Raw genomic sequence first — 12,035 nt, forward strand, 5'->3', positions numbered from 1 at the left:
CTATAGCATCATGGTGCACATCCTGTAGGTGGCTTCTAGCCCCAAGTGCTGAGAACACTGTCACAAGAAAAAGGAATGGTGATCCATGGAGTGACCCTGGAACCTTTATCTTAGGTTCGGAGGGGAAAGCAGACACCGTCCAGTGCATGTCTAACGTATTCAGCCTGTTCTGCAGCTAGGTCAACCTTTTCGGCTTCTGCAAACAGCCACCTGACAACCCTCACAGCTGTTGGCTTTCTAGGACTTCTCACCTCTCTTTCTAATCTCCTTTGCCTTCCCTCTTTTGGCAGTGGTCCGTATATATCCGAGCCGCTGTCCGGAAAGAGAAAGGCTTGCCTATCCTTGTGGAGCTCCTCCGAATAGACAACGACCGTGTAGTGTGTGCAGTGGCCACGGCACTCCGGAACATGGCCTTGGATGTCAGAAATAAGGAGCTCATCGGTATGTTCTCTAACTCAGTGTCCCAGTTCCTTTTTTTTTTCGTGTGTGTGTGTGTGTGTGTGTGTGTGTGTGTGTGTGTGTGTGTGTCTGAATTCCTCTTGAGAGCATACGCATGTGTGAGGACGGTGTGTTTATTAGGAGCTTTGTGTTTTCCAGCTCTCCTGCTTTAATCAATGTACTGGTTGGTCCTTTAGAACTTAAAGGAGAATATGGTTTCTAATCCTTGCAAATGGAAAGCGACTGTGTGCTTTGTGTTTAATCCTGTTGTCCCAGTATGCTGAAGCTCTGCTGTGCTGTTTGTGTACTTCCTACATGGTGGAATTAGGAAACTTGAGAGGGTACCTGCTCCTTCCTCCCACTCTCTATTTGTATTCATTTATGTTTGGCTATCTATTCTTGTATTATTTGTCTATTTCCATCCTACTTAAAATGAAATAATCTCCCCTCAGAAATATCAAAGATCTTCTATTAAGGGGGCATTAAAGAGGTAATATATGTATGTGCCTCTTCTGCAAATGGTTCTTCATTCCCTATCAGTTCCAGGACTGTTCTAGGTCCAGGGAGTTATACCAATGGGTGAAACAGACAGGAAGCCTTGGGATACTCTATACAATAACCAAAACAAATAAATGAATCACATGCTGCCTAGAAATGTTCTTTGGGGGAGGTGGTAAAGGAGGCTTTCATTGGTGAGCTTCAAATTTTTTTCAGTTGAGTTTATATTTACATAACTACTTAACCATTTTAGAATGTTCAATTCCATGGCATTTGGTGTGTTTCCTCAATTCCATGGCATTTGGTGTGTTTCCAATGTCATATAATTGCCACCTCTGTTTCCAAAACATTTTTCTCATCCCAGAAACCTGTATCCATTAAGCAGATTCTCTTCCTCCTACTGTGGGGGCCACCAAGCTGTTCCATCTCAGGGAACTCCCCCGATCTGGACATCCCTTATGTGTAGATTCATGGAATGTGTGAGCTTATGTGTCTTGTGTATAATTCCCGGAATGGTTGTGGGTTGTTTTATTATGCATAAATAAATTGTAATTGTACAATTAGAACACAAAGTGGTATTACCACACATGAATGTGGAATAGTCAAATCAAGTTACAGTTAACATAGTACCTCACAAACTTTGTCAAGATCTCCACATATAGCTCATGCTGCCCTTGGGTGGGTTGAATAGCCAAGGCTGGCCTTGAAGTTATAAACACTCTGCCTCAACCTCCCTAAGTGCTAACATTATAGTCCTGAACCACCATGCTGGAATCAATATTTATTTGGAATCTTACTCTGTATTTAAAACTCTTTTAAAATCCGGGCTTTCTTTTAATTGTGCACTTTGACCAATATCAACTTATCTCTCTCAGCTGGCAGCCTCCGGTAACCAACCTTCTTCTCTTGCTTCATTAATTCATTTTATATTCTACATTTATATTTCCCTTGCCATGAATGTCCCCCAGTTCCATCCACGTTGTCACAAATGCCATCATTTCCTTTTAGTTTAAGTCTGAGGAACAGTCTATTGGATACCTTACCTCCTTTATGCTCTCAGCCATTGATGAGCCCAGGTTGTGGATATGTGCCCAGAAAATGAATTTTTCTGGATCATATGGAAATTATATTTTCGGTTTTTTAATGTAACATTCTCTGTGATGTCTGCACTAATTTACAATCCCACCATCAAAATGCAAAGAAAGATTCCCTCTTCTCCTTATCTTCATCTAGAAAAGCTATTTTGACAGGTGTGAGGTAATGTGTCCTTGTGGCTTAATTTGCACTTTACTAATGACCAGTAACATTGAGCATTTTCTCAGCTATCTCTTGGTCATATGTACACCTCCTTATGAGACCTGTCTAGTCATATTCTTTGTTCAGTTTTAAAAATGAGCTGTTTTCTTGCTATTGGGTTTGACTTTGTGTGTGCTTTGATATTAACCTCATGTCACGTTTAAGCCTTGAAACATTGAATCTCAACCCCCAGGTGCTGACCTTCTGCTGCTGTCAGTCATCCACACCCTTAGCAGAACGTTTTTTTTGGTTTGATGCAATCCTGCATGTATGTTTTGAGTTTTCTCGGTGAGCTTTTGGGGTCAGAGCTGTAAAAAAATTAATGCCCAGACCAATGATTGTGTTGCTTTCCCCCATATGTTTTCTTTAAAGCATTATGCAATTTCACATTTAACTGTGTGATATATCTTGAGCTTAGTTTTACATATCGACTGAGATAAAGGTTCATTTTACTTCTCTGGTATGTAGCTTTTCCACTTTGAGGTGTGGTTTTCAATGAGGTTAAGTGGGGAGTGGTTGTAAGGAACTCTTTCAGTGAAGGCCTAAAGGAAGGTGGCTACGCAGATGTGGAGAGGGAAGGAATCCACGCTGAAGCGGCAGCCTCTGCAGATGGTGCCCTGGGATGGGGGGTGAGAGCAAGTCAGTGGGTTTGGAGCCTTCAAGAGGCCTCCTTTGTCTAGCATGGTAAGTAGTGGGATCCTAGGCCAGAGAGGCCTTCTTGTGCCTCTCAGTAAGGGGGAAGGTACAGGACAAAGGCCAGCTGATGCCTGGAAACTTAAGAACCTGCAGGAACCCACACAGAAATGGCACAAGCTCCCTAGATCACTGTTAAAAGGGTGGCACAGGAATTGGGGAGATGGCACAGTTCCTTGTGGGCTTACTGTGTGACTCCTGGACAGTTGGCAGGCTCCCATCCAGCAGCACTGCAGTAAGTGAGGGTTATCAGTAGGGGGGATCTGGGATCTGAGCAGCAGGGAGCTGGGCCAACCACAGCAGCTAAGGTGCCACTTACTGGACCATCTGGCAAATTCAGAAAAGTGAGATATATATAAGTGAGCAAACTCTATCACTGGACAGTTGAAGAACTCGGCATGACGTGCTGAATAAAACCTCAGTGATCCAGGAACCTGGCGCCTTTCCCCTGCCATTTCCCAGTGCACATCAGAGCCTCCACTCAGAACCAAAGTATTTGCAGGTTTTCAGCCATTCATTTCCTAAGAATAAAATCAGACTTTAGGTCAGTTTCTCTTCTTTCTTCCTCTCTCTCTCTCTCTCTCTCTCTCTCTCTCTCTCTCTCTCTCTCTCTCTCCTCATTGTCTGTCTTCCTAACAATATATTATACAGAAGGACATAAACTTGCAAACTTGGTATTTGTTCTTAGTTTTGGCTTAATTTTAGTATTTGCAGAGTCAGTGTGCTTTGTATATTTAAACTAAGCTAGTAGATCAAAAAGCCAGAAAACCCTCTGCATATACACATTTCCTTTCCTTAAATAGTTATTCCAGACAGGACCAGCAACAGGCCTTCCAATAAAAGCCTCATAGCGTCTCTGTAACATAGAGGGAAAAAATCAATAGCTAATCAGTCTACTGCCTGGATGCTAAGTACTAGGTATTGTGCACTTGCGTGCTTTATGTCTTTTGGTGGATTAATATATAACAAAATAGTGAGCTATCGATTGGCCTTCTAGCTCCTAGGCATCTCTTCTTTCTCTGAAGCCAGTTATCCAGTGGTCCATCTGAGCTTGGAGCACCTGAAGCTCCAAATTGTCCATTAAGCTGTTACTATCAGATGTCACCAAGTAGGAAATGGAGGCAGCCATTCAGAAACAGAGCTGGAAACACTGAAACCACAGGCTTTATGAAACCAGTAACTCTTTTTTTTTTTTTTTTTTTTTTTTTAATGAAAAGAATAGAATGTAGCAAAGTGCTGACATTCTATTTAGGAGAAAGCACTTGTTACTCTTGTCAACCAATGGACTCTAAATATTGTATCAAAATGGTTATTTGTATCTAGAAATGATAGACAGCACATTATACATTGAGGAGAAATAATGACTTTGAACCAAGGACAACAACAACATCAAAGAAAGACAAGTGCGGCCTTCTTGTCCTTTCTGTCAACTCACTCTGAAAGTTTTGGTGACCTCATCTGGGATCATGACCATGAAAGATCCTCTTTCTGCAGGTGTCCACATACTGCCCTCACCTCAGCAAACACCACTTTCCCAAGAGAAGCTTTGCTGTAAACCATCCATCGACCTACCCTACCTGCTTCCCTAATTTATTATTCAAAGAGATCACCCCTATTTAAGATGGTTCTAATTGGGGGCTTTCAACTTCATGATAATATGCACTTGGAAGAAACTGCTTTGAATTTTTGAAATCCCATTGTGTCTCTTGCTAGAGATTTGCCATGCAGTGTTCTTTTCAACACTGGACATTAAGTGACAACTCCCAGTCAGCCATGGAATCAAGGGGGAAGGAACTCATGTTCTGCCATGCACTGTGTTGCTAAGCTCTGGTGTTCAATAAGTTAGGTGTATGAAATGCATAGGCTTACAACATTCTCAACTTATAATGGCGTGTTGTGACATAACCCCAACATGATGACACTCTTCCTGTGTGACATTACTTATTAGTCTTATTTCTTTCCCCTCCACTGGGACACTAGCTAATAAGGAGCCTATGCCTTGTCTTATTTTCTGATGTATTCCATGTGACTGGACCTGTATGTGACCCCCCACCAGGGATTTGATAAATATTTGCTGAATGGATAGCTGAGATAGATTTTTTCCTATTTCACTATCATCTTATACTTCATATCAGAAAAGAAAAAACATTAAGTAAACAAATTAAAGAAAACATCAACCAAAGAAAAGGAATTTATGTCGATGACCAACCAGAAAGTCAGTTCATTTTCTCCTTAGCTGTTCCAGATGTGTGCAGGCACTTAGAATTTCAGAAGAAAACCAGCTTTTCCCATCACTGGTTCTGAGGTTTGAATTACAGCTCTCTTGGACTATTCTCTTAATTGGGGTGAGAGTGGGTGGATGGCCACCCTTGTACTCGAGGGATAGATCATCTTCAGAGGACTCCATTATCATGAAGCTGTTGAGTAAGCAGTGGTCACATTACCCTATTACATCTACTGAGATGCAAATGGTATCACAGTCAGGAGCCTAGCTGCCTCCACTCTACTGATCTTCTCATTGGGCTGTCTCCATGGTTATGTGTACATCTCTGCAAACTGAAAAGTGTGCTATCGATGGATTCTGAATTCTTCTTAATGACATGCCTCAATAGCCGGGTTAATGCACATACATACATACTTGGCAACCTTCAGAAATGTTAATTATCCTTCTATGTAATGAAGGTTGTTCAAAAGAATGGTAATAATTAGCTTCCCTGATAAGGGCGTACCATGCCATCTCATGTCGTTTCCAGTCTGCCTCCCATTTCAGCACTTGGACAGTTTCTTTCATTATGGAAAGTTCAGTGGGAAGAGTACTCTTTCCTCACTTTCTTTTCTTGTCCCGACTTACTTTAAATGTTTAGAATAAAATACATAAATACATTTTCTTGGCCACTCTACAGACCACATAGGGTTCGCTGGAGATACTTGAAGAATGACAGAAAATATTCCGTATTTAACCAGAATGAATGAGTGGATAAAGGAAGTAGGGATGCTGTCCATAGGGTCACAGTCCCTCTCTCCCTATACCAGGTCTTATTTAGTGAGACATTGTACTTTATCTTGGAGACCTGCAGAGCTGTGAGGGGGCTAAAGGCAGGGAACCTCCACTGTGTTAATACTGTCCTGAGTGATGCATGGTCCGGTAAACTTCCTCTTTCATTTACTCATCCAGTGAGCAAATTCTTGATGAGTAACCGCACCTACCGAATTCTAGACCTGGAGATGCTTGCTTTCATGTGAACTTTGACCTACACTCTTGCCTGAACCAGAAGTCCCATCCGTATGTTCTTTGAGGACTAAGCAGAGTACTGCACCCCCATAACAGTGACATCACTTGAAATCATTTTGAAAATTCTATGTAAATTTGTCAGCGTAGGATTGAGAAACATCCCAGTCACCATTTGTGTTTGGCATACGGTGTATCCTGTGTCTCCCAGCAGTACTGAAAAGCAGAGGGCTCAATAAGACTTTATTGGTCAGATCAGAGAAGTACGTGAGTGTGTGCATGCATGTGTGATTTTCTTGTCTCGTACCAATAGATCAGGTATAGCAAAGGCTTCTGGGCTATATTACCTCCATTCTGGGAAGCAGACCTCCCAACCAGTATCCATCATCACATGACACCATAAGCACCTTCTTCATCTGTGCCCTTGACTCTGATGAATTTCATCTGTGTCCAGGGAAAGTCTTGAGACTCTAGAAACCTCAGGACACTCCAGGAGGCTATGTGTCATGGCTAATCCTGGGAATGGATAGGCTTCACTTTATTAAGTAGATCTGAGAACATTTTAGAGACCCACCTTCTCTGCATCTCAAGACATGCTCTTCAGCCCAGGGCAGATGTTGTTTTAATTAAGACACATATAATTTCAATTAATATTTTAAGGAGAGGCCTGATTTTGCAGACAGGGTGATTTATGAGAATACTCTCTGCTGACTCACTTAAGTAATTTGATCTCACAAGCCAGACCCTAGCAGAAGGAAAGCTCAGCTTCAGCCAAAACTTCACATCTTCAGATCGGTTGCTTGTGTCCTGACCCCCAGAACCCAGTCCCCCAAAGGCTGCTTCTCTTTTCTGTGAAGCCACACAAGTTCCTTGTTAATTAAGTTTGGACACCTATTGGGGAAATGTTGGTGACTGGGTCTGGCAGATAAGAATTCCTTAGAAGGGTACTTATAAGTAAATCAAAGAGTCAAAAATTACTTTATTAGACAGGGGTTTAATGGTTCATCCCTTGGAAATGTTTCATGTAGGAAAGATACAAATGAGAAATTTCCAGTTGGTTCCAGTTCAGCTTAAAGACCTCAGAGTAGACAAGGAGAGAGAAGGGGGTAGGGCTTCATGTTGACTAGACATTCATTTAATGCCTAGCCAAACAATTCAAATAAAATGCTTAGAAGAGGGCCTATGTGAGAAATGAAGTGGCTCTCTGCAAACATCCCACCAAATCTTGAGAACTTAAAAGCAGTGAGGGGGACTTTAGGAGGATAAGTTGTTTAAATTGCATCCCCACTGAAGCATGAACTGTCATCATTTCCCCTTGTCATGCTCCCACTCCCAGATCTCTCTCTCTCTCTCACACACACACACACACACACAGTCTGGATCATATGGAGGGAAAGTTTTACTCTCTAATCCTAAAAAATTATGGTGTACAAAGACTTTCCAATTTTTAAGATGAGTATTCTTTTAGCCATCATAACTGATATCTGTTATTTACCCTGCTGAATCTTGAGAAATGACCAAGCAGGTGAATACAATTGTCATTAAGCAATCAGATTTAAGAGTGAAATGGTGTCAGACAGTGGCCAAAGTCAGATGGGCCATAAGTTCTACCCTGAGGTGCACATGAGGCAGTAGGGGAAGGCAGATATAGCAGAGATGAGCAGTCATAGGGAGAGAGGACACAGTGACTCTGCAGGTACAGGCCAGGGAAAGAATGAGCTGGAAGCCAAGAGATGCAGGATGTGGGCACCCAAGTAGCCTGAGGCCAAAGCAAGGGTGTTGGTCTATTGGTACAGGAAAACTAGGGTCTGCTCCTTGGAGTTCTTAGTCATGATAATACCAGATTTTAATAACAAACTCAATGGAAAGCTTGAGGACAATTTTATTAGGCTTTCAAAGAACCCCACGGTGATAAGCTGTAAATGTGGGTACCTGTCTAGAAAGGGAAGATGGAAAAGAGAAAGAGGAACAGCCCTGCTGTTTGAGTTCAGCCATCACAGACAATGGCCACATGGGATACACACAGCCAAGTGGCAGGGAGGGTAGAGTTAGAAAAAGAATAAGGAAATCCAAGAATCAGGAAAAATATAGGATAAACAGATAAACCCAGCAGAACCTCAGAGCCAATGGCCCTCTAATTGACTATACTACTGGTGGGAATTCTGAAAAGGAAAAGTGTGGCAGGGTCCTGTGCTGTTCCCTTTGGTGGAGGAGGCCAAGTAGGCACAGAGTCAATAACACACACTCTGGGAGGATGACAAAACAAGCTCAGTTTATTCAGGAAGAATCGAGCCTTATATACCCTCCACCCTGCCGTAGGGGAAGGTCTGATGAATATGCATCTGCTGATGTGACATGTCCTCTCATTGGTCCAGGTCATCTCAGATCATGTCTTAGCTGCTGTTGCTAAGGCTCTTAGGCAGATCCAGGTTAGCTCTCAGGAATTATCTTATTACTGGTTTGGGCCGGCTGGCCCTCAAGCCTGTTAGGGTTGAGTCGTCCCACAGAGAATGATGTTAGATGGGTAACTATTTCCTCTTATGCCTTTAACATTGCTCAAGGAAGAGTTGCCTTCCAAAGGAATGGTCCTGACCTGACCTGCACCTAAACTTAACTCTTGGAGGAGAAGACAATGGTGTGTAGATCCCATTCTGTACTATAACACTATAAAATGGTTTCCACACCAAAAGCAGATTTTGATCCAAAGTCCAAGAAGTCAAGAAGAAACATTCCATTATGTTCATGCTGCCAGATAGGAGCCAATGGAGCAATTAGTAACAAGCATGGCTGGAGCAGCTCCCAGGAGCCCCTCCTAGACTCTCCTGAAAACTCGTCACAGTACAGAAGGGTTTTCATCTCTCACATCCTAGGAAGTTCATATGATAGAAATGCATGTCTTTTATTTATAATAAAATTACTTATTTGGTTTTGTATGTTATGCCTTTCAACAGTATCAGATAGAATGAATAACTCTGAAAAGTATAACAATTAAAAACACAAAAGAAACTGGTCCCCTAATACACATGTATCCTCTGAACCCCTGACAGTTTCATCCTTGTCATCATTTGGTAAACACTTGGGACAGATGGCATGGGATGAAGTGGATAGAAGCCACTGTGTGCTGCGCTGATTTTAAGTAGGAATGAGTAATATTGCAGCTCCAGCATTAGCGGATATCCTGTGCTCAAGGCAGACAGGAAAAATAAAACCCCAGTGGTCCTCACCTTGGAATTTGAACAGTTTAATTTTCTTGTCAGAAAGACAAGTTATAGCCACCAAATGAAAAGGAATGGTATTAAATCTTTAATTAAGTTCACAGACAAATGTACCTGATGCTAGTGTGAGTCAGGCCATTTTAAAAGTGACCTTATTACTTTTAAATGTTAAGAGCCCAATAGTTTTAACTTCTGCTCACCATCATGTTCACTCTTCTGACTCTAATTTGAACCCTGGCTCTCGGCTTGCTGCCTCCCCCACCCCACGCCCACCCCCATGAAGGATGCATTGAAATGCTGATTCTTCTCTACCTTTGCCTTCTCTCCTTGAGTCCCAGCCCAGCCCAGTCCCTTCTCTGTCCCTCTCAGCCTTCTGCACACAGACCTCCTCCATCATCATTACCACCCTGACACCTGTGAGTGGCTTCAGTTGAGGAGGATTCAGGGTTCCCTAGTGTAAATGATGCAGGATAAGCCAACTGCCTGAATTTCTCAAGCAAATCAGTTTCTCCCTCAGGAATCTCTGAATCTCCACGCCGATACTTAGTACAACAGGCACATATTAAAAAAAAAAAAAAATCTGTTGTTTAACTTTTTGAGCTCGGAGCTACTCCCAAGTCTCAGCAACATGGTTGCATAAACATGGGCTGAACGGGAACAGCAATAGACATGCTGATGTGTATGGGTCGGGGCTCAGGAGGACTCCACCAGGAAGAACTAAGGGCCACTAAGGAAGACTGAGAGCAGGAGACATGGTCTTATCTGGAGCACATTTTTTAAAAAATCTTGCTCTGGCTGTCCAGCAGCCTTTGATAGATTCATAGTCTTCATTTCTAAGACACGCATTGCCTAGCCCTCACCCGCTCTTTTGTCCCTTCCCAGCTTTCTCTCGACCTTATTTCAGGGCTCTAAATCTGCCCCTCCCCCCCCCTCTCCTCCCCTCCCCTTTCTTTTTGTCTGTAGAGTATATCTAAGACTTCACTTCTGTTTTATATCCGCTCTCTTCACTCTGTCCTACCCACCCTGCATAATTCACCCACCTCTGGAGTAAGTCTCCTCTGCCTCAATGAAGTCCTTCAACTTCCTGTAGTGAGGGTCTTTGAAGATTAACACCCTTGTGCATTTTTCTTATCTGAAACTATTATTTATTTGTTTGTTTGTTTGTTTGTTATTATTTGCCATTCAGAATATCTCTGCTTTGTGGATTCTGGAATGCTGCACAGCCCCGCCCCCACCAAGTTTTGAGTACTTTAAAGATACCATTGTGCTGACTTTTGCTCTCCATTACTTTTTTTTTTTATATTTTATTCTTTGATGAGTTCATGCTTTTAATGATAAGTCATTCATTCTTACTGCTGTTACCATGAATGTATGCATTTTATGCTTCGTGGTTTGAGGTAACTGCTTGTATTTAAACTACTATTTTTTCTATTTCCAACTTTCTTTCTGGGATTCTAGCTACATATATGTCACATAAGTCTCACTGTGTTTCAGATATTCCATTCCTCTTTCATATTGTGTTTCGTTTGGATAAACCCCAAGTCTCTGCCTCCCTGTTTGTGGTCCTTTAAGTACTGCTGTCAATTTTCTGTAAGCTGTCCTATAAATGCCTCATTTCTGAGGTGTTTTCTGATTCCTCAAGTTCCAATTCATGCTTAGACATTTTTTTCCATTCTCTACTGATGCTGTCCATTTTTCTTACACTCTTCATCTTCCCTCTGTAGAAGTTTCATACTTGTCCCACATCAAGTCCTTTTTCATCGTCCAACACCTGGATTACCACAAATTTGTCTGTGACTTTCTTCTTACACAATGCTTTCATCTTCTTTATTCTCCATGTCTTGTTATGGTGTGCCAAATATTTTGTGTTAAAAGAATGCAATAGACTGAATTAGATAACTCCTTCGATAAAGAGTGCCCCACTTCTTCTATTAGGTGGCTAAGTAGGGGGCTGGGTTAATTTCACACAGAGCCCCACCTGATTTAAATTCTGTCTAGTCACACTTCCCATTGGGGTCACTTGTCACTGAGGTCAAACGTTCCAAGAGGATGATCAGCGTTGATCTTTCAGTTAGGCATGAAAGAGGGCCACCGAGAGGTTCCAGAGATTCTACACACTCCACAGCCCTGCCAGGCACCATCTTTCTTGGCCTTTCTCTTCCTCATAATTTCCTTTCTATCCCGCTTTTCCCCTCTCATAGTGAAATTCTGCTGTAGCCTCCTGGACAGGTGCATCACTTACATTTCCAGTCTTAAGTAACATTGTTTCGACTGTGTGGATCTTCTTCAGCTCACAGCCTTCCTTCATGCTGGACACTCCCCCCTCTCTTTCCACTCACCCAGTTCCCATTCAACTCAGGTACTTCTCTAATTGCTGCTTTACCTCTTCTCTGTCTCTCCCCTGGCCATCTTCAAGGGTAATTCCAGGTACCACTCTTTCACAAACCACCTGAGAGAATGTCAGCTTTCCCTGCGTTTGAACTCGTTCCTGTTTATGTGTATGTAGTCTGAATTTAGCACTTTGGGCATGCCGAGGACATAACTCAAGTGTCTCCATGCAGATCAAGAGTCGTGGGGTCATCCCCTCATCTAGGTGACTAACTTTTTAAGATGAGAAAAACAACCCTTTGTTTTCACCTTCTACGCTTCTTTTGAAAACCCTGACT

The 12,035-nt window shown here is 42.3% G+C and overlaps 1 protein-coding gene across 3 annotated transcripts in view; it reads left to right on the forward strand.

Moving 5' to 3' along the window:
• Ctnnd2 (catenin delta 2) overlaps nucleotides 1-12,035 on the forward strand; it is an 872,325-nt gene that overhangs the window by 774,227 nt on the left and 86,063 nt on the right. For all 3 annotated transcript variants that reach the window (XM_036206872.1, XM_036206873.1, XM_036206874.1), the window contains one exon: nucleotides 291-441. In XM_036206872.1, coding sequence (XP_036062765.1) covers nucleotides 291-441 — 151 coding nt within the window. The remainder of the gene's footprint in view (nucleotides 1-290; nucleotides 442-12,035) is intronic.

Source organism: Onychomys torridus, chromosome 15 (assembly GCF_903995425.1).
Source record: "Onychomys torridus chromosome 15, mOncTor1.1, whole genome shotgun sequence".
NCBI lineage: Eukaryota > Metazoa > Chordata > Mammalia > Rodentia > Cricetidae > Onychomys > Onychomys torridus.